At 43.9% G+C, this 27529-nt stretch overlaps 1 protein-coding gene across 1 annotated transcript; it reads left to right on the top strand.

Annotated features, from left to right (window-relative positions):
• The first annotated feature begins 3202 nt into the window (after positions 1-3202).
• Positions 3203-27194, top strand: LOC144111319 (uncharacterized). Its single transcript, XM_077644581.1, has 2 exons — positions 3203-3855; positions 24964-27194. The coding sequence occupies exons 1-2, from the start codon at positions 3729-3731 to the stop codon at positions 26043-26045; spliced, it is 1209 nt and encodes a 402-aa protein (XP_077500707.1). The 5' UTR covers positions 3203-3728; the 3' UTR covers positions 26046-27194.
• The last annotated feature ends 335 nt before the right edge of the window (positions 27195-27529 follow it).

The following is a 27529-nucleotide window of genomic DNA, read 5'->3' on the forward strand; positions in this document are numbered from 1 at the left end:
TTGAGTTCCCCTACCAATAATGAAAAGCTGGAACAAATTCTCCAAACACTTAAGGAACACATGAAAACGCTTGGTGATATTAAGCGCAACCAGCGAGCAGTACAAAAGGACGTTGAGGAAAATGGTACTGCTATAAAAAATCTCGAAGACCGTCTAAATAAACTTGAATCTGCACTTTCTACTGCAACCGAGACACAAGAAGTAGTCAACGACTTAAGAAAAAATATCACTCAGCTTTCCAAAAGGGTTGACGATTTGGGAAATCGCCAGTGGCGTAATAACTTGATCGTATTCGGAGTGCCCAAAGAAGAAGATGAAACCCCTGATGATCTGTCAAAAGCTGTAAATGAAAAGCTATTCACTGTGGTTGGCGTCAACCCTACCAGTCTAAAACGAATGCATCGCATAGGAAAAAGAGGGGCATAATGCCGGCCAGTGATTTTCCGATTACACGACTTCAAAGAAAAGATTGCAATTCTGCAAAACTGCAAAAAACTTAAAAACACTGGCACTGCTGTCGGTGAAGATTTTTCAAAGGGTATGATTTATCGCAGAAAATATCTCTGGGAAAGTGCTAGAAATTTACAATTAAGTGGAATGGAGCACGTGTGCGTCCAGTGCACGACAAGTTATTTGTCAATGATAAGGCGTACTACTTGGACAATGATTCCGCGACGCGTGTGGCTTATCAGGCCGCTCGTCACAGCTCAAACGATAACACTACGGAGCACACAGAGTTGTCTTCCTGACTTGCTAACCGTTATAAATGTGAATGGGCGAAGTTTAGAGAATAAGACTTCACATTTCGAAAGCGTCCTTCTTGAGCATGAACCAGACATAGTCATTGTAACTTAAACCTGGCTGAACGAGTTTATGGATAATACAGAACTTCTCCCGCCTAATCACACGGCTTGCTGTAAAGACCGGTGGAATCAGAGGTGGAGGTGTTGCCATTTTTTGCAAGTCTAGTATTATCTGCGTTGAAATACTGTAACCACAAAACCTAGAGTGCGTCTTGTGAAATATAAAAATCGATAATATCTCTTTCACAGTCACTACGGCGTATAGACCTCCAGGTAGCACTGAAGATTATACACAGTCACTAAAGGATTTTTTAATACCCCTGTTTGCTAACACAACAAAGAAAATTAAAATGGCTGGGGATTTCAATCTGCCCCATATAGACTGAGAAAATTACAAGGAGGGTACGGTCGATGTGGCAATATCCTATGCCTTTTTAGATCACGTATTTTCCCTAAATATGGTTCAACTTGTCAGCCCACATACGAGAATTGCTGAGTCTTGAAAATTCCTACTTGATCTAGCCTTTCTGAGTCAGTCAGCAACACAATATCATTCACGTTGTGATGTCATGAGTGGTTTTTTCGACCATATGATGGTAATTGTTCAGCTGTTCATCAAGTGGCAGAAACCGCACCTCTCAAAAAGTGCGCTAGTCTCTGCTTTTTCTAGAGCAGACGATGTAGGTATACTAGACTGTCTAGAAGAAGGCTTCGACGGTTTCAGTAATTTTGCAACTCCTGAATCAATATCTGTAAATCAAGCTTAGGAATGGTTTAAAAAGTATAATTCACAAGTGCATAAAAACCTTCATTCCTATGCGCATCAAGAAAGTTTGCAAGAGAAACACGCGTGGGTATCGCGGAGTATTATTCACATGAAGCACCATTTGAAACGTATGAGAACAAAACGCACAAATCCAACCTCAGATGCAACAGAAGAAAGGATTACAAACCTTTCCCAGGCATTTAAAGCAGAGATTGCAAGAGCAAAACAGCGATTCATGTGTGAATATTTGACGCAACGTTTATTGAAACATCTCCGGGAAAATTCTGGCGGTGCCTAACATAAATCCCCCATTCCGTTCTTAAAAACCGCTACTTGCACAGTTAGTGATAGTAGTGAAATGGCATACGTTTTTAACGATTATTTCGAGTCCGTATTTACCTGGGATGATGGTACAACACCGCATCTAGAATCACCCGATTTACCGTCTTTACCGCATATAAAAATAAATCAGGACGGAGCTCTTAATCTTCTTCATAATCTCGACATGATAAAATCCGTAGGACCGGATGAAATTCTATATACCTTCCGAAAACGGTACGCAGAATGGGGTTCTTACTATCTTGTAGAAATAATTGTCTCTTCTATCTGATGACGCCCTTGGCGACTGGAAGTATGCCAAGGTAATACCAATAAATAAGCAAAGAGCGAAACATGATGTAGCAAAGTATAGTACCGACCAATATCTTTGACGAGTACGTGTTGTAAAACATTTGAACACATTTTAACTGAACACTTAATGGAATTTGCTGAAGCAAATGGGGTTCTGGAAAGCCACCAGCGTGGTGAAATTGTACATGACATTGCCAAATGTATTGACGAAAGAGGGCAAACAGATATTATCTTTATCGATTTTAGGAGAGCGTTTGATAGAATATCCCGCCAAAAGCTACTATTGAAATTTCACAACTTATTGAAGGATATTATTGTAATCAAATGGATTGAGGCATACCTAACGCTTAGACAGCAGTTTGTTTCTCTTGACAACGTTGCCAGTTTAAATAAAAAGGTACGATATTCCACAAGGCTCTGTGATAGGTCCTTTGCCTTTTTCTTTGTATGTTAGCGATATGAGCACCGGATTTTCGCCAGAGATAACGATTACATATTACGCAGTTGATACTATCATTTATTGTAATTTAAATCTTGTAATGATCAGAAGAGACTGAATGACCGTCTGGATATAATCACTATCTGGTGCCAACAGTGGCAAATGGACATGAACACAGAGAAGACCGTTTGTATGCATATGACGCGTAAAAACAACCCCTTGTATTTTCTTATAAAATTCGTGATGTCATTCTAAAAGATGTCCCTGATTTCAGTTACTTGGGCTTGTGCCTCAGACATGATCTAAGTTGGTCATCGCATGTAGATAAAGTTTGTGATAAGGCGATCAGAAAGCTTTGGGCGCCACGGAAGAAGCTTGCTGACGCCACGCCAGATGTGAAGTTGCTAGCATCATAGACCTACTGAACTAGAGACCTATGGCATGTCTGGATGCCCGCTCGCCTCCGCTTTCAGTAGGTTTTGGTTTCGGTTTTCGCAGTTTTGCGATTTTATGCTGGCAACATGGGTACCTTTGAAGCCGAATCATCATCAATCCAAAGTCTAATTGTTTTCCTCTCTCATTTTCTTTGTGTTCGTTGCGAGAGTGATGTCCAAAGGGCCAACATGCGGGACCAGTATCTCCAACCAACACAACCACCACCTCGGGCACCTCGGGCTCAACGCATCGTTGCGTCGTGTTCTTCTTGTGGCGTCGCTCGCGGTGTATTGATTCAGTGCACGCGATTTCAACGCGTCGTGCTCAGTGCGGCGCTCGTTTTAAGAGAAAAGTGTTCCTGTTAGCTGTAGAGGTCGGGAATGCTGCGGCAGCTGGAAGACGACCTCAACGATTCAACCAACCGCGGATGGCGGCTGCGGCGGGAGGGGCTCTTTAAATGTGAGCCCGACTGCAAAGGATTTCGTGACCCTCGCCACGGCTATTACGTTCAGCTGGAGAAAAAAGTGGCGGACTTTGTTAACGAGCAGCGCAGTTGTCTCATGGGGCTCAATGTCGAGGTGATCCGTTCGAAAGTTAGAGACGTTGCTCGGGAGATGGGAAGTTCAGAGCATCTCGTGGTCGGGCGCAGACGTTCATGGAGAGAGGAGTGGATTCCCTCTGCGGCGAACAACGTCGATGCGGCAGAAGTTACCGGGAGACTTCGATAGCCAAAAGGAGGACTCCGTTTCTGAGAACTCGGCCTCCGAAAGCGAGGAAGATGAGTAAGCATGTTCGCCACTTTGTTTTGCGTCCCTATTTATTTTTTCCCGCTGGGCAGCATGTAAAGTCACCCCTCGCGTTACATTCGAGTAAATACGGTATTTTGAAATGGGAACTGCGCAGAACAATGCTCTTAGGTTCACTCATAATGCTTATTAATTTATTCGAACCGTAGGGCATTGTGTAAGGGGGCGGCAAAACATCAACAACAAATTTAAAAGGGGACAAACAGACAAGGGAACAAGGTACTATACATGATCAGTAAAAAATTGGATACACTTCAGTATAATACAGAGCAGTTGACATAGGGGTAAGTAGATGTAAAGTTGACATATGAACACCGAAATAAATCCAAAAAAGGGACCCAGGGTACATCACATGAAAAATAAAATTAAAAAGCACGGCGCGTTTACTAGTGTCAACAAAATTTGGAAACAGAAATACAAACAAAAGGAGAGAAAAAAATAAACGCAATGTGTAACAGAATGCGTAAAAGAGATTGCATCAGCATGTTAAGATGGCTTCAGTGAAATGTGCAATGAGTTGTTGATGGAAGGTATCAAGATTAGACAGCGGGGCGATGTTATCTGGGAGGTTATTCCATAATCTGATGGCTCGCGGAAGTGCTAATGAATTGAAAGCTAATGTGTCACCACAGATGCGTGTAAAACTGAGATGATTGTGCAATCTTTTGGATGTGCGAGATGGGACATCTAGGTGAAATGAGCATGATCTATTGGAGTGCACGTGCTTGTGAAATAATGTTAGCAAAGCGATGTCACGGCGTATGCCTAAAGATTGCAAAGAAAGATCGGTTTTAATCTGAGTGACACTTGAATGGTAGTTATAGTTTTTAGAGATGAACCGGGCTGCCCTTTTTTGAATGGTTTCTAATGTGGTGACCATGTTGTTGCAATAAGGAGACCAAATGGAGGAAGTGAACTCAAGTTGTCGTCGAACAAATGTTAGGTATGCTAGTTTCCAAATATTAGCAGGAGAATTTCGTAAGTTACGGCGTATGTAACCTAATGACTGAGGCCACAGCGCATATGGATGTGATATGGAAAGACCATGAAAGAACGGACGAAAGGTTAACAGCAAGGTATTTGTAATGGGATACATGTGAGAGTAAGTCATCTTGAATAAGGTATGTATAGTTAGAGTTGGTATGTTTCCGGCTGAATGAGATGATTTTACATTTTGATACGTTGAGGGTCATTAACCATTTTGTGCACCACTCATTAATAAGGAGAAGATCTGATTGGAGTAGCAGATGTTCGTTAGCAGATTTAATAAGGTGGTAGATAATACAATCATCCGTGAATATTTGCATAGAGGAAGTTACGTTATTAGGTAAGTCGTTTATATATATAAGATATAATAAAGGGCCGAGTACACTGCCCTGTGGCACACCGGAGGTAACTGGGAAAAGGTTAGAGCGTCACATATATTAAGGAGCCGAAATTAAATTTTAAAGGAAAAAGGTGTGAAGAAGACGATGAATTTTGCTAGTTTCTATTTAAAACGATGTATCCCGTTGTTTTGAGCCGGAATACAAGTTTTCGCGCTGCTCTCTCAGAACTGCACGAAAACTTGTATTCCGGCTCAAATCAAAGGGATGCATCGTTTTAGATCTCAATTAACCGAAGAATAAAGAAGAGGAAGAAGAAGCATTCGTTGAGGTGGAGAGAGATGATTGGTGGAGAAGCATTCGGTGAGGTGGAGAGAGATGATTGGTGGAGAAGAGAAGACGACGACGACAAGGCTTATGTGGACTAACACCGAGGCTATAAAAGGGCGAGTGAGTGCGAGGCACAGGGGGGGAACAGCAGAGAAGCGGAGGCTCCGGCGGGTCAGGGACACGTTGGCTGGAAGAGAGTGACGCCGGCTACTGCTCCGGTGAGCTCGACTTCTACGGCAACGCATCGTGGACTTCCTGCCGTGCCTGAGCCCGTTCCGGGGAGTCGACGGTGGGCGCTACCACCTGCTACGGCCAGGGGTGTCTCCATCGCTGTTGCCACCCATCCGGGTGGTGCCCCCAACGCCAACAACACCGGCATCACCTCCATGGGCGCTTGGACCGGGAGCTTGTACGACGCAGCCAGCGACGCCAGCCCAAGCACGTCGAACGCCGCCAGCGACGCTAGCCCAAGCACGCCGAACGCCGCCTCGACGCCGGCTATGGGAGCCATACAACGCCGCAACCGCACCGAACCAACCACGAATAGTAGAACGCTAGTAGTAGACGCTGGTAGCAGTGTGTCCGGGTCGGGTGTATTTATAGTTTTTGTGTTTTGTGTTAGTTTTGTTATTTTTGTGTTCTAGTGTGTGTGTCACGTAGGGTGTATTAAATGTGCGTTTGTGTGGGTACACCCGTCGCCTAGTCCATTCTTTCAGTCCGAGTGTTCTCCGGAGAGATCCGTGACATAGAGGACAAATTATTTACAAATACGAACTGTTAGCGATCTGTGAGGAAGTTACGAAGCCATGATAAAGTTAACGAGTCAAGAAGGAGTGATGATAATTTTGTAATCATGCGGCAGTGAGCTACGCGGTCTGAGGCTTTGGCAAAATCAAGAAATATACAATCAGTTTGCAGGTTATCGTTCATATTAAAATGCAAGTCAGTGTTTAGTTCGAATAGCTGTGTTTCACAGGAATGACCCTTTCTAAACCCATGTTGATTACGGTAAAAAAAGTTATTGTGCTCAAGATGACAGAAAATATAAGATGCAAATATATGTTCTAGCATTTTGTAGCAGATGCACGTGACAGATATTGGGCGATAGCTTTCGACTGACGTTTTTTTTTTCCTGTTTTTAATATAGGTATGACTTTAGCTATTTTCCAGTCAGAGGGCAGAATTCCTGTAGTTAGTGATTGCTGAAAAATATGGAATAAGAATTTACTACTTACTGAAATGGTATTTTTTAGTATTTTAGAATTACTGCCATCAATACCAGCTGAAGTAGATACCTTAAGATTATTTATGAGACACATAATACCTTCGTCAGTTATTTAAATGGCTTTCATGTAGTGATAATCGAGATAGAGAACTTCGGGTAAATTAGAATGGTCCTCAGAAGTGAACACAGATGAGAAGGTGTTAAATATTGCGGGGCACTCATTGCTCGAGGGGATGCTTGTAGCGCGACAAAAAAAAAAAAAAAACACAAGAGACAGAGACGAACGGGACAAGCGCCTGTCCCGTTCGTCTCTGTCTCTTGTGTTTTTTTTTTTTTTGTCGCGCTACAAGCATCCCCTCGAGCAATATGAACCAACTCGCCCAGCAAAATGTTTTATTGGGCACTCATTGTTTGGAATGGGGCTGTTATTAGTTTGTAAGGAAAGGGAACTAGTGTCACGACTAGGGCATATCTGCTTTCAAAACTTTTGAGGATTACTTTTCATAAGTGATGGAAGATCGTGTGTGAAATATTTATCCTTTGCTGATGATAAGGCAGAGCAGTAATGTTTTAGGCAGGCATTGTAACTGTCCCAAGCAGAATGGGTACCCGCACGCTTACCAGTCCGGTATAGCCTCTTTTTCCTGTTCCTTAGTTGCTTAAGTTTCTTTCTAAACCAAGGGTTAGTTTTATCTTTGGTAATTGTGATCAGAGGAACATACTGGGTTACCAAGGATGAAACGCTGTTTTTAAAGAGTATCCACGTTTCTTCAATGCTCCGGCTTTTAATTGAGGGTAGAAAATCATGGTAAAAGAAGGTTTGCAGTTCAGTGTTGATAGCTGTGAAGTTAGCTTTACTGTAGTCGTAAATTTTTTTCGTCACATAGCCCATAAATGGAACCAGAATGTCTAAACTTAGTTGAATTAAATTATCACTAAATCCTTCCAAATGTCTGACTTCTCGTATCGTATCGGGTGCTGTTGTAAGTACTAGATCTAAAATGTTGTTTTCGTGGGTAGGTTCCTTAACGATTTGAAAGAGGTTGTAATCAAGTGTCAGGTTACAAAATTCTGTTGAAATATGACAAGATGATGATAGTTGAGCCCAGTTGATTAAAGGGTAATTAAAATCTCCTATGAGATAGATGCTATCAGCAGGACATAGTTCGGTTGCCTTAGTAATACTGACGCGCAGCTCATTAACAAAAGACTGACTAGAATCAGGTGGACGGTAACAAGTGCCTATCCATAACTTGATGGAAGACATTGGACAGGCTGCCCAGACAATTTCAAGATTTGACTCTGTGTTGATTGCATATGATGATATTGCCTTCTTTATTCCCAGAAGAACGCCACCGCCTCTTTTATCAATACGATCACGCCTGTATATGTTGTATGAATATGCACCAGGAAAAATTTCATCGTCGGTAATGTTAGGATTCAACCATGTTTCAGTAAGAATGACGATGTGCGATTTGCTATCGTCCAGAAACGAAGAGAGCAGATCGCGTTTTGGCACGAGGTTGCGGATGTTGGCGTATGACAATGATAGTGGATAATACTTCGTACTTGCACTCGACTCGCGGGAATCCTTTCCATGTTTACTATGGTCTAGCTATCTGTTTGTCGGCACAACACTGTCTGTAAAGGTGTCATAAACATAGGTCTTTGCTGCCATGTGCAATTTATCAAAAGACAACCTGAAAGGCTTGTTTTGTGCTTTGGCAAATGTGTACAATTTCTCTCTAATACTTCGTGTTGCTGGTGAGAAATGTTCTCCAATGGAAAATGAAGTTCCTTTCAGTTTACGTGCACATGAAAGAATCTGCACTTTGTCCTTGAAAGACAGCAGTTTTGCTATAATTGGTCTACGCTTATCGGCGCCATATTTCCCTAGTCTGTGTACATGTTCGAACTGTGTACTTTTTGCACTTATGTCGAGCCTTTCTGAACAAAACTGGTTGATTTTCTGCTCAGACGCTGCCCAGTCTTCGTCAGGATCGTCTTCCACTCCAAAGAAAAGAAGGTTGCACTGACGCAACCGATTTTCGTTATCATCGCACCTAGATGCAATTAAGGAGAGCTGGTACGAGACAGAACTAAGATCGTGTTCAGATGTGCTGGCTTCTTCTGAACGTTTCTTGGCGACTGATGTTTCTAGTGTCACTATCCTTTGATTTAAATGTTCTACTTCTTTCTGCGAGGCCGCTTCCTCGTCTTTCGCTATTTTACCTTTGCCTTCATTAGCCTCATGCGCCTCCAGTGCAGCAACCCTGTCGGTCAAGTGTTTCAATGCGTTCGCAGCGGCAGCCTCCCTCTCCTTGGAACAGTTGAGCTCCTTTAACAAAGTAGCTTGGCCTTCTTCCAGCTTACGGGCTGTTTCTAGTAATGACGCACACGTTTCTTCCAGTTTCTTTAGTCCTTCTAAGGCAAGGGCAAACTCCTCAGCTTCAGCCTTCGACATGGGACCGTGATTAGATTCAATATCACCCGCAAGCATCAAAAGTACACCAGACAGTAATTGCCACATCCACTTCAACAGACCAAGTAACCACTTTGACACATCAAGGAGCTCTGGTGGGCAAGACACCGCGAACAGACAGTAATTGCTGCTCCTAATACTTAATGAAAATTTCATGTAACTGACCTGGAAAACGAACGGGTGTGAGCACATCGTCGCTGGCGCGGTGTCATGCCCAAATGGCGAAGCCCCTGATGCGCGTTTATATGGTATGCTGTTTGCTTTAGTTGCAGTCAGAATGCAACTCAGAATGCTCAGACTTCAGAATGCAGTCAGTTTCAGAACTTAGAAAAACGGCTGGACAAACTAACCACTGTTAAGAAGCAAATGGAATGCAATACGATTATTTTCTTCTATCATATTTTGCGTGGCTATTACAAAGTAAACTTCGAAAGCTGCATTATAGCAGACAGTTCCACCCAGTCAAGGACAAAACACACAAAATATATCAAACCACTGACTTACAGGGCAGACTATTTTCATTATTCTTTTCTCGTGAGCACAATAGATGACTGGAACAAACTACCGAATGAAGTTATAAATTCTAAGACTAAATTCTGAGTGCGTAAAATGTTTTCGTATGCTAGCCCTGTTACCTGTCATTGTCTAAGTGATTGGTGTACATTGCTGCCTGTTTTCTTTTAGTTAACTTCTGACAGTCGGACCAGCCCTTAATTACAATTATTTCTAATTTGCTATTACCGCCACGCGCCTTTCTTCTTTTCACATCGCACCACTGCAGCTGACGATTTGTGCACTGTTCAAATATTCGTTCCTTGTGTACATTTTTTTGTCAACATTTTGTCATACCACGCACTGTCAGTGACGTGCAAGAATTCCTAGTGTTGAAAGAGTTTGTAATTTTTTTTGAGTCTGTTGTATTTTACATGAAATAGTTCGAACGAAATGTGTACTGGTAAAACTGCAACTCTTGCCTTGGCCTGTGCCGGCAGTATGAATAAACAAATAAATATAACACCTCTTTTTGCCTCATTCTCTACAGAACATTTGAAAAGAGATTTCTTCCAGACATTATCGTATACTTTTGCAGATGTTTGTTACACATTGCATAGCCCTTCTTGTGTTTGGTAGGGTAGTTTTTAGGCATTAAGTGGAGGCCAGAAGCTCTGCCATGGTTAGGTCAGAAGTAATCCCATCGGAGTGCTCTGTAACTGATAAGTCAGCAGGAGATGTAGAGGTGCAGTCATAGCATGGAAAAAAACTGACAGGCTGCTTGTTGTGCAAATGTATCCTCATCCACATTCAGCGCGAGGCGAATGCTCTCTGTGTAATCTGGAACCTGAGGATTGGGCACTCCATGGCGTGAAACACTCTCTAAGGATGTCTATTACCCTGCGTACAGGACAAGCGGGCATACCATGGAGCCTAGCGTCGCCAGCTGCCTAGCCGCTTTGCAGAGCGCCGTGCACGTGTGGTAGCCCTGTGAAGAGCGGGAAGTGCCAACGGGTCGCTGGTTTGACGAGAAGCATAATGATCCGCCTGGCGATGGAGAGTGCACAGATTCAGGGGATGTACTTCCGGGTTTAGGTAGTCCATTTGCAGTAGTGGTAATATATAGTGTGTCGCAAAAACAGCAGAGTACAGTGCTAAGACGGGTTGAGTGTAAATAAACGATTGTCTGCGCGTACAGAGTACAATGATGTTATGCGTACGCTGCGGAATATTTTCCGTAAACTCGAATGGAGTGAGGGAGATAAAAATGGGGTTGTGATCACTACCCCAGTATCTTAATAAGCAGCGAAACGAAGGTTAGCCGGGCCTAACCACCAAGTCAAATCAGGTGAGGCCACCTCAGAGCGATCTTCGGGTGGTTGAAATGTTTAAAAGAATGATCTGAAAACCTGCCTTGGATGTGTGTACCCCTTGAAGAATTCTATGGGTACCCCCACGCTCCGTAGTTAACCGGCGTAAGTGGCATGAAAAAAATATTGCCCAACTTCCGCAGTCTATGATCCAACAGCGCTTTTATTTGTCACCCAATCAAAAATTTGCAAACTGGCAGCGATCTTACAGCTTTCACGAGCGAAATGGTGTTGTTGCCTCAAGTACGATGGCCAAATGTGTGAAACAGATGAAAACGAAATCATAACCTTCGTCCTTGGCAAGCCACTTGCAAGGTTGGCACAGAAAAGAAAGCTGCATCGGTATGAGCATCAACACTTACAACAAACTCGAGTGACGAGTTGCGTGATCATAGAATGCAAAAACTCTCGCATTTGCAAGTTTATGCTCGGCAATTTTTTTGTGTGCTTATACTGCAGGTCTGGCTTCATACGGCTCAATGCATTTCAAGCTGCAGCATGTCGCTAATGAAATTGTGCTTTGCCTTTGTGCATGCTCTGCGGGTTCCTGACCCGTTCGCGCTTCTACCAATTGGGGCAAAGCTCTGGAAATGTCTAGCCACAGATGCAAATAAATTTGCTGTGGTCAAAGCTATTCGGGTAACCAGAGTTGAGACAGTTGACTTTGATGCAGGTTGAATTAAGTACTGCCATTCAAACTGGATAATGAGTATCGCGTGCACCAGTGGACAAGTAAACGCAAGAAGTGCTAAGGCACTGACTACACTGGCACCTAGCTGGTAAAAATTGAATGCATCTCTGTGTTTTTCTCTGACAGTCTTGCTGACACAGTCCTGAGTGAGCTTTTCGTAGCTCTGCCGGTCGTGACTATCGATGCACCATTTACTTTGTTCCCTTCTGCCTTTGATCGCACAGCTAGTGCAATGTTCCAATTGTCGCGCTGTTTGATTTTGCGAGGTGGCCATAAAAGTCCTGGTACATATGCGCCGAGCAACTGTCGTAACTGTCATTAGAAGCTCTGCTGTCTTTTTGTGGCCCGATGGAGGCGATGCATCTGGCGGTACTAGTAGGCAGCTGATTAATTTCTACAAGAGGCTGTTTGTACATAAAGTTACAATTTGGTTATCTATAGTTTGTTTTCCATAGTTTGTTCCAGGTCTTGCATTGGATGGGGCAACCGCACGTAAACCGCAAGTAACGTCTCTTGCATTGTAAGCATTTTGGAAAGAACTGAAATTATGCTTAACTTTATAAAAGTGTGAACAGCCAAACTGAAATTGTAGGAATAAAAGAAATTGCGAACATGAAATGTTTTGAAAAGATTTGCTTCGACAGCTGGGCTTGAAAATAATTAACGTAGAGCTCTTTTCAGAAGCGAAAACAATTTATACGAATCGGTTTTTTTGGAGTAACCCCACACCAGGTACGTGGCTAAAATATAATTGTTTTTTAACCTGTTGCGGGAACAGATGCTTAATATGATAGGTAACACAATGAGACCTGGCCATTTTCAGTCTAATGTAGTTTACATTATCTGTCCACCCCATATCACTGTAAAAATATACACCTAAAAACTGGCAACTATGGACTTTCTCGATGTTCAAGTCATTATAAACTAATGTGATGTGATGATGTAATGGTTTGTTTTTTTGGATGGAAGAGCATAAAATTTGTTTTACTGATATTTAAATGAAGTCGGTTAACAGAGAGCCAAACCACTAACTTGTTAAGCCAGGCATTAGATTGCTGTTCAAGTACTTCAAGACGAGTCAGAAAAAAGGCATTAGTAACGTCGCCATGCAACATAATATTAGGAGTTGATGAAATGTTGACAACGTCATTGATGTATAAAATATAAAAAAGGGGTCCCAAAATTGAACACTGAGGGACAGCTAAATTTAATCTACCAAAGCTGGATTTTACATTGTCAATTTGAGTAATACTGGATCAGGTATCCTACTTTCCAAAAGTGCATTGCCAACTCAGAGGATCCCATAAGTTTCGAGTTTGTAAAGTAGTGTTGAATGCTTCACAGATTCAAAGGCTTTGCACAAATCAAAGAAAAATGCTAACAGAAAAAAGCCTATTTTCAAAATTATTAATTTCAGATATTTAATATCTAACAGTGCTGATTGGGTTGATTTACCAGCCTGAAAGCCAACTTTTGGGGGCAGATTAGATGTTCAGCTTGTAATAAGTTATTTAGTGGCCTGAAAAGTACACGTTCGGCTAAATTTGAAAACAGAGGCAATACCGAATTAGGATGACAATTGTTCAGGTTATTTTTGTCGCCCCCTTTGAATAGCGCGGCAGCATGCGCAACTTTTAATTTGCTGGGGAATACACCAGGGAGCAGCATTCTATTACAAATATGAGTAAGGAGTGCAGTGATAATATGAACAGCACATTTGATGGAAAAAACGGCAACCTCATCAACTCCATATGAGCACGTGTTTCTAAATGCGTTAATGATAAAAACCGCCTACTCAAATAGGGTACAAAAATATAGAAACAGTATTTCAGGAGGGCAAGGAAGAATCTGCAGCCTGAGCTAAGCGACAGCTAAGAGAAGATTGGTATGCTCTGGCAGCTAAAAAGTGTTCGTTGAGTATATTAGCAAGTGAGTCTCTGGTATAATTCACCCCATTGATTGATTCTTAGCTCAGAAGGAAGATCACTTTCTCTGTTTTCTATGATGATGTTAATATCTTCACAAAGTAATATTTGGTTGTAATATTTGAATGCAATAGCATTATCCTGTGGCCGCCAGTTATCGCCAGCCGCTATCCGCTGCCGCGTGCGGGCATGCCTTTGGGCACATTCAAAAATTAAAATGTATCAGTCAAAAATAAAAATGTATCAGCTACCGACACTCCCAAGCGCCGCTGCCATTCCGTGTGGAACAGCAGCCCTTCCGTCAACTATGTGCCTCTCTTGAGTGCCGAGTGCACAGTTAAAGTGAAAGAAAAACAAAAATCTGGAGGATGTTTGTTAAGAGTAGAACACGAATGAGTTATTGGGCCGCCGCCGCTTGTCAGCAGCCGCGATCTGCAACCACATGTGAGGAGTGGATCTGGCGGGGGAGTGGGGTGCCGATTTCCTGCCAACCAACGGCCGCCATAGGCCGCCGCATGCGGGGCGGGGATGCCGGTTCTGCACGTTGACATAGCAGCTGCTCAAGGCCAGCACCAAGGGCGATGCGACATAGCCGTGCAGTAAAAATGCTACCATGCTGTAGCATGCCTGATATATCGTTTATCTCGCCTTTATTTATAATGTCATGCTTTGGTTTCCATTGTAAATCAATTTACAATCGTGTAAATACGGTAGTCCTCTCTTGAATGTGGTGGCAATTCTTGCTAGACATTGTATCCCCAGCAAAGTCAGTCGTGTCAAATGTTATTTAAATTAGGTGACAGGGTTTTGTGTTGCTGTCACAAGAGCCCTTCTTGTCTTATTCCATTTGTCCTTAGTGGCTCTGACATTTCAGCATTTTCGCTGTCAGCCCTCACACAAGTTGGGCTTATCGAAAACTTGGTGAACTTGATTTGGTGATTAAATTTGTCGGTTGACCATGAAAATAAAAATTATCGTAATTTAAAGCAGCTTGTGAAGGTAAGGGTTTCAAAATCAGAAAATGAACAAAACATTTTCTCCTGTGCATTTAGAAATTCATAAGTGTGCTATGAGCTCCAATACTTCAGCTGCTTTTCTCATGTTTCGGGTTAACCAGTGTTTAACTGCATTGTAGTTCAGGATTATTTTTCAGTTGTAACTGCGTGTTGTAATTTATGTGATTTGTATATAAAATATAAATAAGTCAAATTTTCTGTTCATCCTTGCAAAGTACAAGAATGGAGTAACCCTAAAGAGCTGAAGCTATTGATAGCTTTTTCAGGCAACTACATGTACACGATGACAGTGAAAACACGTTATAGACGTATAAACTTGTGTCATGTGGCATAGAAGGTCAATTAGATACAGATGGGTTTAGTATTGAGGAATGCATATTATTTCTTTATTTGCAAAGAAGTGGTTTAAAAATACTTGTTTTGCAGTGGGTTCTTTCTAGTCAGCCTGTGGCAGGAGGTGACGCTAATTCACTCCCATTTTCAGTTATAAGTTCCCTCACATCGTGAACACTGCTGGATTTAAAACGCTTAACGCCTTTATTCAAGCTCGCACATCGAAAGAAGCCTGCGAGTCCATTGACCGGCTGAAACCGCGCTGCATTTACAAACACTCTTGTGGGCGGCGGTGGAGGCCGGTGGTTTCGTCTGTGCCGTCGTCTGTTACGGTACCTGGTTTGCTTTCGTTCGCTTATCATGCCGTTTGAGAACTTTTCATGTAGAGCTGTCTAGGCTGTCCAGTTTCAACCACTGCATCAGTGAGAAATTATAGCACTCGTGGCAGCATGTGGGACACCACTGGAAGATCGGGGTTTGTCCTGCTTCACAACAAGATTGCGGTGTTTTAAAAATAGGTTGCCTTCGGATTAGCATTGCACACTTTGTCAGTCGTTTTCAAAGCGCTCGCCAACTGTTAACGAATGGCGGCCACCGTGAGTAGACTGCGAAACAAAAAATTGTTTGGAAGTTACCCAGCGCATTCTTTCCCAGCGCTCCCAGCTGAAGGTGACACACGCCCCCATATTGCGATGCTTTAAATATTTAAATATGTATATGTATATATATATATATATAAGGTGTACTCGGCTTTTCTTTACGAAGAGACGATATCATAAGTGCACTGTGAAATCATAAAACTGCTTTGAAAACTTTTTTTGGCATGTATTCCTATAGGGTGCTGTTATGGTCCGGATGCACTCCTGCCTAAGTGTATTAAGGAGCGGACTGCCTCGACCGGGATTACCATAGCTGCGGCAGCGACAGAGGCAGAGTCAAGTGGCCTGTTCGCCCTCAGGTCGCTGAACAAAGTGATGCTGGTGAAAGGTTGTGCTGGGGATGTTAATTGAAAGACGGCTGCGACCTCGACAGAGGTCCCATGTTTCGGACAACACGCTGGGGAGTACAAGGACGTTCATTCACCTGCTGGGAATCAGGATGCCATTCCTTTCCCACGCAGGCACCCACCGGACTGCACTCGTCACGTCGACGTGACAGTGTTTGAGGACTGCCCTTTCCATAGACCGAGCTGTGAGAGTATCAGTGCTGCTCCTTGCCGTGGGTGTTACCACATTGGGCGTTCTCAATTATCATCCGCCTCGGGCTGCCGACTGGCTGACTGTGGGTTGCAAGAACATGGAGCCAGGTGCTCAACTTTCTCGGGCTGCCCCAGGTACTTCCGGTGGCTGCCCAGAACGCGTTCATTTTTATTTTTTTGTTATTGTGGCAGTGCACCTACCAAGCTGGCTGAGTAGTTTCGGTCTGCCACCAGTCAGCCAGACTCGCCAGGATGATTCTGTGCTGGCAGTGCTCAAGCAACTAGCAGACACGGAGAGTTGGTATGGTAGCACAAAGTGGCTGTGGCCATTTTTGTCTGATCTAGAAATACTGCTGTTCTTCGTGCAATGTTTTGCGCGATGCGGGTGCTAGTGTCGACAAGACTACGGTGCATATCGTCTGTGTCGCCAGCAGTGGCTCCTTTTGCGGTAGTTCTCGCTGCTCATTTATTTGTTTTGCGTACGTGTGTGTGATCCAAGTTCGATCGTCTGACCAGCTCGGAAGCACAAATTTTGGCTTCATATTGCGATCGCATAGATATGCACAAAATATTTCTGCTGTTAATTTGGTGTGCCCAGCTGATATTGCGATAGTGTTCGAGGCCATTGGCTAGAGCGGCCGCAGATTCATACGCCCAGTATGCGTGCATATATGCATGTGCTGAACGTATTCACTGAGTAATAGCATTGATACGGCAGCGTGTGGTATACGCTGTGTTCTGCACGGTGGAAAGGCAGGTATGCTTTGAGACATGTTTGATTGATGTTAACATGTCCTTTATTACAAGCTCTCACGAGCACATTGCTCGAGGCATCTATGCGGGCATATATGGGGCCACGCAGTTTTCACATTGCGGCTTACGAGGCGTGCTGATTCTGTCATCGTCGACTGTCGTATAGCTTGAGGCTCGGGCCTTCTGCCACAAATGCTTAAAATATCTGATAAGTACTGTACGCATGCATCTCCTCACGTTAGGCTAAAAGGGTAAAGAGTATAAAGAGAAAAGAGATGAGAATTTTCCATCGTTGGTCATCATGCAAGCAGAAGCGCCGTCAACAAGCAAAGCCAGATTGTAGTGCCTTTCATTCGTGTGCTAGCCTCTACGGTAAGGCTGTATAATATACAGATACGATGCGCAGCTAAATTTGTCCAGTACACCAGCTTGCTCTAGATGAGCGTTCAACCATCTGCTATGCACTTTTGTTGAGATTATGCGTGCTTTCCTTGCCGGCAGCAAAAGAAGTCGGCTGACAGACTACATTTGAACAGAACTTACCCCGATTCTTTCTGTTTTACAGCCTAGGAAATAAGATTTCGACAATTTTGTGTTTTGTTTACTTTAAGCTGAGGCTTGTGTTTTTGAAGAGATCAGCGGCACAAGGTGCGATTCACCATGGATAAGTTCAAGGTAGAGGACCTCCTTGAAATTTTGGAAGGAGTGGGCATTTCAGTAGAGCCCACTAAAACAAGAGAATCGATTTTGGGCGTTAAGCAGGCAGAATAGGTGACAGTCGAGGGGTGAGACGAGGCTTGGGAAGCGATTCTGGAGTGAAGGCCCCAGGTGGAGAAAGAACAGGAAAGGCAAAAACTTCGTGACGAACAAGAAAGGGAATAGCAAGACAAGTGTCGTGAGAGGTGGGCTGAGCTAGAGAAACTGCATGAACAAGAGCTGTAGGAGCTCACACCTAGAGTTCAGTTGCTTGCTTGGTGAGCTAGTGACACAGCCGTTGGTCAGGAGAGTAACTACAGGGCAGGTTTAAGCCCAGAAAGGAACGCGAGATCGGCAGCTGCAGGGGCAGCATTTGTCGATTTAGAGGCGGAGAAAGAGTTGCAGCTACCCCATCAAAAAGCCGAGCGACCTGCTTCATTAGCGAGCACTGATAACGCGAACAAAGGCAAGGCGCCTGTCTCTAGCCCTTAAGCAGAGGCTGCTTTGACAAGTGAAGCTGAAGCTTTCAAGAGGAGTGTAGTGAGTTTGCAGGCCAGTGCAGTAAAGGATACATAGGATACCCTTCTTCAATGTGGCTGGGGAACAATAGTAGCTAAGTATTAGATACAATGCTTTGCTGTAAAAAGAGTGACAGCGAGTCACTTGAATGCACCGCTGAAACCTCGGTCCAGAAAGCAACGTTGGTGAAACAGCGCGGTTGAAATCAAGTTGCGGGACATTGAGTTAGGATCACGATGTCGGATAGGAAGCCTCTGGAGAACAAGTTGTTAGGCTCAGCAGAAAGTAAACTGCAGTCGAGGCAATTTGTTAGTACGACGTGCAGTGACTCATCGAAAGCGTGAGCCAATCGTTAGCAAAAAGCAGATGTGAAGGGCAGTGTGATAAAGGAGGCGCGCAGAACAGAACAGCCAGGGCAGTGTCCGGAAGATGGGCTTGCACAAGGAGAGCCAAGCCATGCGGTAGTCCCCAGAGAAAGGACAAAATACGGGGCCCAAAACATTGTAAGACTGAGGGCTGGCCAATGCTGTAATCGTCTTAAAGTGTCACCGCGGCTCTCCAGATGTGATAGGCACCGCACTGAGGGCAAACTGACTAGACGGGTTCAGAAAAATCGAAAGCCATCAGCCCTGTTGTGGTGACACTGCTGAAGTTCTTGCATGGCGTGTGAATTTTGCAGTGAGCCACAGAGTAGCACGCACTGATCCTGCACGAAAGAACACAGCAGAATGCGTGCCAGTCAAAATTCCGGTATCGAGAGAGGAATACATACAGGCATTTCTTTCATGCTTCCCAGGTGTTGGGTACGTGCGTCCGGGGTGCGGTACAAATCATTGTTGCATGGCTTCTTGAGTTCGCAGGTGTAAATGCGCATTTAAGACCTTCGGTATTCGTCTTGTCACTGCTGCTGAAGATAGTCTGTGACCGCGCAGGGTGCGGATAACGAACAGACTATCTCTTCCAATAACTGCTGCACTGGAGCCTCGCTTTGCAGTATGCACTTTTACGTAGGTTTAGCTGCCTATTGTGAGAGTGTCCGCTTACGACCGGAAGTACAGGGGAGTAACTAATGGCCCAATGTGGCATAGTTCATTGCGTGGGCACTACAAGGCGCAGGGCATCTATAAGTGAAACCTGCGTATTGTGAGTGTCCGCTTACGACCGGAAGTACAGGGGAGTAACTAATGGCCCAATGTGGCGTAGTTCATTGCGTGGGCACTACGAGGCGCAGGGCATCTATAAGTGAAACCTGCGTATTGTGAGTGTCCGCTTACGACCGGAAGTACAGGGGAGTAACTAATGGCCCAATGTGGCGTAGTTCATTGCGTGGGCACTACGAGGCGCAGGGCATCTATAAGTGAAACCTGCGTATTGTGAGTGTCCGCTTACGACCGGAAGTACAGGGGAGTAACTAATGGCCCAATGTGGCATAGTTCATTGCGTGGGCACTACGAGGCGCAGGGCATCTATAAGTGAAACCTGCGTATTGTGAGTGTCCGCTTACGACCGGAAGTACAGGGGAGTAACTAATGGCCCAATGTGGCGTAGTTCATTGCGTGGGCACTACGAGGCGCAGGGCATCTATAAGTGAAACCTGCGTATTGTGAGTGTCCGCTTACGACCGGAAGTACAGGGGAGTAACTAATGGCCCAATGTGGCATAGTTCATTGCGTGGGCACTACGAGGCGCAGGGCATCTATAAGTGAAACCTGCGTATTGTGAGTGTCCGCTTACGACCGGAAGTACAGGGGAGTAACTAATGGCCCAATGTGGCGTAGTTCATTGCGTGGGCACTACGAGGCGCAGGGCATCTATAAGTGAAACCTGCGTATTGTGAGTGTCCGCTTACGACCGGAAGTACAGGGGAGTAACTAATGGCCCAATGTGGCGTAGTTCATTGCGTGGGCACTACGAGGCGCAGGGCATCTATAAGTGAAACCTGCGTATTGTGAGTGTCCGCTTACGACCGGAAGTACAGGGGAGTAACTAATGGCCCAATGTGGCGTAGTTCATTGCGTGGGCACTACGAGGCGCAGGGCATCTATAAGTGAAACCTGCGTATTGTGAGTGTCCGCTTACGACCGGAAGTACAGGGGAGTAACTAATGGCCCAATGTGGCGTAGTTCATTGCGTGGGCACTACAAGGCGCAGGGCATCTATAAGTGAAACCTGCGTATTGTGAGTGTCCGCTTACGACCGGAAGTACAGGGGAGTAACTAATGGCCCAATGTGGCATAGTTCATTGCGTGGGCACTACGAGGCGCAGGGCATCTATAAGTGAAACCTGCGTATTGTGAGTGTCCGCTTACGACCGGAAGTACAGGGGAGTAACTAATGGCCCAATGTGGCGTAGTTCATTGCGTGGGCACTACGAGGCGCAGGGCATCTATAAGTGAAACCTGCGTATTGTGAGTGTCCGCTTACGACCGGAAGTACAGGGGAGTAACTAATGGCCCAATGTGGCGTAGTTCATTGCGTGGGCACTACAAGGCGCAGGGCATCTATAAGTGAAACCTGCGTATTGTGAGTGTCCGCTTACGACCGGAAGTACAGGGGAGTAACTAATGGCCCAATGTGGCGTAGTTCATTGCGTGGGCACTACGAGGCGCAGGGCATCTATAAGTGAAACCTGCGTATTGTGAGAGTGTCCGCTTACGACCGGAAGTACAGCGGAGTAACTAATGGCCCAATGTGGCATAGTTCATTGTGTGGGCACTACGAGGCGCAGGTCATCTATAAGTGAAACCTGCGTATTGTGAGTGTCCGCTTACGACCGGAAGTACAGGGGAGTAACTAATGGCCCAATGTGGCGTAGTTCATTGCGTGGGCACTACGAGGCGCAGGGCATCTATAAGTGAAACCTGCGTATTGTGAGAGTGTCCGCTTACGACCGGAAGTACAGCGGAGTAACTAATGGCCCAATGTGGCATAGTTCATTGTGTGGGCACTACGAGGCGCAGGTCATCTATAAGTGAATGGCAGGTCGTTGATCTGCTGTAGGAGCATTAAAGACGACAGCATGGCACCCTGTGTAGCAACGGACGGGATTGTGGAAAGAGGATAATTAAGATTGATATGGCTGGATACCTCAGACTGCTTTTCACATCTAACATTTCTTGGTCCAAGCACATCAATCTAACTTGCAGTAAAGCACTTCAGACTCAGGTATCTATGGTGCCCGTTACAGCACCAAGTCATACAAAACATTTAGCTTACAAAACTAATCTGACTGCTTATAATACAGCTCTGTTGTTTGGAACCCATATCAACAATTGTACTGCGAGAAAATTGAATCTGTCCAAAAGAAGGCAATTCGCTTTATCTGCCGTAGCAACGGCAGAGAATTTTGACCCTTGTCTGGTCTCGGCACCTTATCTCCAACCCCAATTTCAAGGCGCAGGTACTCTGGGTGCCTCAGGCATATATACATGCTCATTAGCTCTCTGCACCTCATGGCAATGAGCACCCATGTTAATTCTTCTACTCCATTATCAACTAGGCGCCACTTTACGCATGCACTGATACATGTAAATAGAGCTTCTTCCCACATACCATCGAAAGCTGGAACTGCCCGCCGGGTGAAATTCATTCACTTGCACTTCCATATTTTTTGACTGCCATTGAATATCATTTACATGTATGCTTTGTTCATTTAATAATGTATCTTCTACGTACTCCTATGTATGTACGTGTGCATGAATCAACATATATACACTACTGCTTACCATGTATCTTAAATCCCTACTCTTGCAATAGCCCTTATTGGCTGCGGTGTGTATAAATAAATACAAATAAGTTCAAAATGCAACTCTGCTTACGTTCGTGACTACTGCACAGAATTGCTCAATGACAAGGAAGTAGTGTGTTGCTTAAGTGTTTCTTCTTATGAAAGCTAATGACGCCCTAAAGATGACAGCACAGCACCCAGTGTAACTGGATGGATGCTCGGAAGATATGAATTATGATTAGTATGGTCGTATATGACGAAGTCTGAAGCTAATCTCTCCCCACATTCATAGGCACTGCACAGAATTTCTCTTTTAAGAAAAAACAATCTGCCAAAGCATTTTTGTTACTTGAGAAACCTAATCACACAGTAAAACAACAGTGCGGCACCCTGTGTAACACCGGACAGGACGCTTGGAAGAGATGAATTCTGACAGGTATGTTTGCATAACACTGTCAGCAGTGCAACTGGTCACGTTCATGACTGCTGGACAAAATTTCTCTATAAAGAAGAAACAGTTTGTTGTTAATGTGTTTACTTGAGAAAGCAGATCACATGGCCTTATTATCAGTTCAAAAGCTTTGATGCTTTTTAATTGTTCAACACAGTATAAGTTTAGATAGCTAATTTTGTTTAATGTTTGAATTGGTCGGTGTGAGTAATGCAGCACCCTATAGGTAATATTTTTTTAAGTTGTACCCTACTACAGTGCAAATAAATTGCACAGGCTTCTCCAAGAAGTGTGTCGTCCCCATTAACAATTTTTGCATTGCTTTAAGGCTGGAAAACTGTAATAAGTAATAAGTGATTGTGCAGTTGCCTTCAGTTTATCATTTCTTCTATGTTTTGTAATTCATACTTTTGGGTAGGTGTCTAAAACTTGCCAATGAGGATAGAAATTGCCTCAAAGGGTGCCATAGGGTTTCATGCTATATGTTCAGGCAGCTTTTCGGAGATATTGGATGATATAGGAAGAGCTTGAGTGGTTACTTTGTTCACAGATTGCTATTTTTCTTGCTTTTTTCTCGCTTGTGAGTCATGTGAGGCACAAAAGAACTGCGATAAAGTCGCTGCTTTCTCGTTTTAATTTCACTTTAATGCTAAACCCAGCCTGCCTCAAGTGATGCAATGACAACAAATGCAGAAGCAGCGATCATATTGCAGTTCTGTCATGCTGCACATGGCCTATATACTCACGCTGACGTCACAGTCATCATTCAGCTGTTGAAACTGAAGAAGCAGGATTGAACAATCCGACTGTAATTTATTTGTTGGTCATTGCCAAATATCACGTGGTGATTCATGCATAGTAGTGTCTTCTGCATCATTTTAGAGAAGAAAACCTGCCATCAATATTAGGTGTTTGTACTTTTTGCTATCTAACTTGTCTCGCTTTGTAATTTGCCTTACAGTTCTTATTCTAATCAACTTTTTTGCTCTGTTTCATTTTTCAGGCATGAAAACAAATATTGGCAATCAATGAGTACACAAGCTGCCCGAAGGACCATCTTCCAAAACCAATTCTTTCAGCATTTGCAGGCTGAACTGCTTGATGGTCATGATGTAAAATAGCATAGCCAGTGATCTCAGACTGTGGTATCGTTGCGCAAAATGAGATGTATCAGACCCTGCCTTGCTAATGCCTGGAACAATATCTAATCGTTGCAGCAGCCAGCCACGATGTCTCAGTGGTTATGGTGCTTGGCAGCTAACTCGCAAGACACGGCTTCAATCCCAGCCACTGTGGTCGCATTTTGATGCAGGAAAAATGCTAGGAGCCCGTGTGATGTGTATCTCAATACATGTTGATGAGCCCCAGTTGGTTGAAATTTCCTGGATCCCTCCACTATGGCATCCCTGATAGCCTGAGTTGCTGTAAGATGTTAAACCCCATAAGCCAACCTACCATCATTTCAACGTCAACAATGAATATCGTTAAACATTCTACTGGTGGAATTGTGCATGATTGCTGAGGAAACCTTGTTATCCAGTAGACTGCAGCACAAGTTGCAGACACAAGCTAGAGGGTACACGGGAAAAAAAAATGCAGTAGAAAAGTGCATGTGTTTGTGTGGCTGTGCCTTTTGTGCATCATGCACTGTCTTGCTTTTTGTGCTGTAGTCTTACCAGTTTAGCTCTTCAGTTTTCATTGTAGTTCTGTCACCCTTTAAAGCTTTTGTGTCTCATTATTTCATGGCTTATTGTTTTCTCTATATTTCTGCATACAACTTCTTGATAATGTAAACACTGCGCAGCAATAGTGATACCTTTTGGTGTGCTATCAGGTGTTGTGGGGTGATTTTAATCACTACTGTTTTATCTGATGTCTACATGCGCTTCTAGTGCTCGTGCTTTTGATCCTATTTGCTGTTGGGAAATACTTACCTAGTCTGGTTCATTGTGATTTGCTATTAATGATTCATGCTTATATTTAGTGCTATGTATTACATTGGTAACACTGCTGACAGAAATGGTTTTCTCCTTGTGGTTTTCAATGTCAGCATTTCCATTCTGCTTTTATTTTGTGAGACCACCAGGCTTCATTTTGCTAGGATTAGTGGAAGAGCTTTGCCTTTGTTATATTTCTTACTTTGCTTTAATTGACAGAAATAATACATTCACTGCCATTGTACTGTGTCTCTAGTGAAAGCTCATAGGTATTACATTATTCTTCAAAAATTTTTGGCAGGCTTAGAAGATCTCCTGCATGAAGCCAGGTATTATACGAGCACTTTGTCTAAGTTACATAAACTCTTAAGTTGGCTGCAGAGTATGCTCATTGCTCCGAGTAATTGTTTGAAAGTTAAAACATTCTCTCTCTAGCTCCATGGAAATTTATATATACTAGGTAATTTTGTTTAAAAACTGATCTTTCTGTTTTGAGGGTCAACCCACTGACCTTGAAATAAACTTAAGTTAAATATGTAATATTACCACCACCAAATGTTATAACATGCATGGTCTCGTATTGACCTGAAAACACCCCAACTTTCTTGGTGCAGTCCTGGTCACAGCTGATCCCAAGCTCGGAGTGCTGTCTGGGGAGAACATGAGTCAGCAGCTGCACCAGTCGCCCCACAGCAATCGGAGCTTCATGCAGAAAAAACGCCAAGAGCGTCACCTTCTCACTCAAATGGATGACCATCCCTACAAGTGTAACCATTACGGGAGCAGCTTTGCTCAAACGGTCACCCTGGCGGACCACCCATGCAAAAACACTAGTGGACGTCCATACAAATGTGACCACTGTGACAGCAGCTTTGCTCAAAGTGGCCACCTGGATGAACGCCTTTTCACCCACACGGTTGAGCGTCCATACAAGTGTGAACAATGTGGGAACAGCTTTGCTGAAAAAGGCACTCTGGTGACACACCTTCGCACCCACACGGGTGAGCGTCCGTACAAGTGTGACCACTGTGACAGGAGCTTTGCTCAAAGTGGCCAACTGAACCGACACCTTCGCACCCACACGGGTGAGCGTCCATTCAAGTGTGACCACTGTGGCAGCAGCTTTGCTCTCAAGAGCACCCTGAGTGTCCACCTTCGCACCCACACGGGTGAGTGTCCATACAAGTGTGACCACTGTGACAGCAGCTTTGCTCTCAAGAGCACCCTGAGTGTCCACCTTCGCACCCACATGGGTGAGTGTCCATACAAGTGTGACCACTGTGGCAGCAGCTTTGCTCTCAAGAGCACCCTGAGGGTCCACCTTCGTACCCACACGGGTGAGCATCCGTACAAGTGTGACCAATGTGACAGCACCTTTTCTCGTAAGGGCAACCTGGACATACACCTTCGCACCCACACAGGTGAGCGTCCATTCAAGTGTGACCACTGTGACAGCAGCTTTGTTCAACGTGGCCACTTGGTGGAACACCTTCGCACCCACACGAATGAGAGACCATTCCAGTGCCAGCTCTGCCCCATGGCCTTTAAACAGAGTACAGCCCTTGCTAAGCATGTGCGAGGCCATAAGAGTGAAAGACCTTATCAGTGTCAGTTCTGCACAATGACGTTTAAAGAAAAATACAGTTTAAAATGCCATGAGAACAACAAACACGCTTCAAGAACCACAGTTCCTTAAAATTTTGATACCTTTTCTCAACATTAGATTTTAAAACCATTGCTATCTAACTTGTCTTGCTTTGTAGTTTTCCTTCTCTAGAAAAAAACTGCAAATATACATGCCTTTAACGTACATCTGCACAGAGCAATCCTTCGGTTGCTTTCACTCTTCCATGAGAAACCTGAACATACCGAGCTGGTACTATCATGAATGCGACTGAAATCGTGGCGTGTGCAGATATGATCTTGTCGCCATTTTATTACTTTCAGCACCTTGTGAATCGTGTGTGAATTGTGTTTGCAGTGTTTGGCACTAGCTAGCAAACTGACTTATTTACGTCAGAGCAGTTCTGCATTTTTTTGCGAGTGTAATGGCACCAGAGAAGCATGCTGTTTCATTATTCTTTCCATGCTTTTGTTTTGGCTGTATTATTGGGACTCAAGAGCAGAGAAACAAACCTTAGCCGCCTGATGATAAACATTGCTCGCTTTTGTCTGCAGGTTTGTTGTCGAATGCTTATTTTGATTACAAATTGCATTGTCAGTACTGACAAACATGCTTTATAGATTTGAAAGCAAATAATCACCTCACTGTCTCAACAGCAGTTGTTCTCATTCCATTTTACAGCTGTGGTTTCGGGGTATATAAGCATTTCTATAGCAAGCCACTGTATAATATGCTTTGCTTATGGAAACTCAAGTGAACGTTCTTTAGTGACTGCATTTCTCGAGGCGCCATTGACATCAAAAATTATTTCAATTTATAAACAGCTTGTGGAGTTGCATTTGTGAAAAACCAGTGAGCTTCGAGAAACATCAACTCCATCCTTAGATCTAGCTATGTGTTGTGAGCATTAATACTTTTGAAAACAGAGGCGCCAAACAGAAAAAAGGTCTTACTTTGTGTTTCTGCTCCCAGCACGGGGTCCTTGTTCATAGCGAAGATGCGTTCTTCTGGTTGACGTTGTTTTTGTTTTCAGATGAACCCCCTGTCTTGATGGTATGCCATTGCACTCTCAGATTTGCGCTTCAGTACTATATATGCTTTTCTCATGAACTTGATTTGGTCACAAATGGTTTACTTGCTGCTTGGGAGTGTTTTATCTGTTGTAATTGTGTGCTGTAGCAGTTTCCAGGATTTGTAGTCAAATCAATAAAATTTTTCTCATCCATGCATAGTACAAAGATATAGTGCCCACAGAAAGCTGAAGCTCTCGGCAGCTTTGCTCTCAATAGCAGCCTGATGCACCACCTTCGTATCCACATGGGTGAGCGTTCAGACAAGTGAGCACTGCAGCGAAGCGACATCCTTTACATATGATGGCAGCACAAGCACATTGTGGACAGGACATGGACATACGTCAACTAACTGATTGCTCTATTTATAGTGTTTTTAAATTTATGGGCTGAAAGATGTGGCGCTGGAATACAGAGATGAACTAAAAACAAAAACAAATCATTAATTCAGCCATGTTAATTTGGAGCACAGATGTTGCAAAGAGC

The sequence above is a fragment of the Amblyomma americanum genome, chromosome 11, assembly GCF_052857255.1.
Source record: "Amblyomma americanum isolate KBUSLIRL-KWMA chromosome 11, ASM5285725v1, whole genome shotgun sequence".
NCBI lineage: Eukaryota > Metazoa > Arthropoda > Arachnida > Ixodida > Ixodidae > Amblyomma > Amblyomma americanum.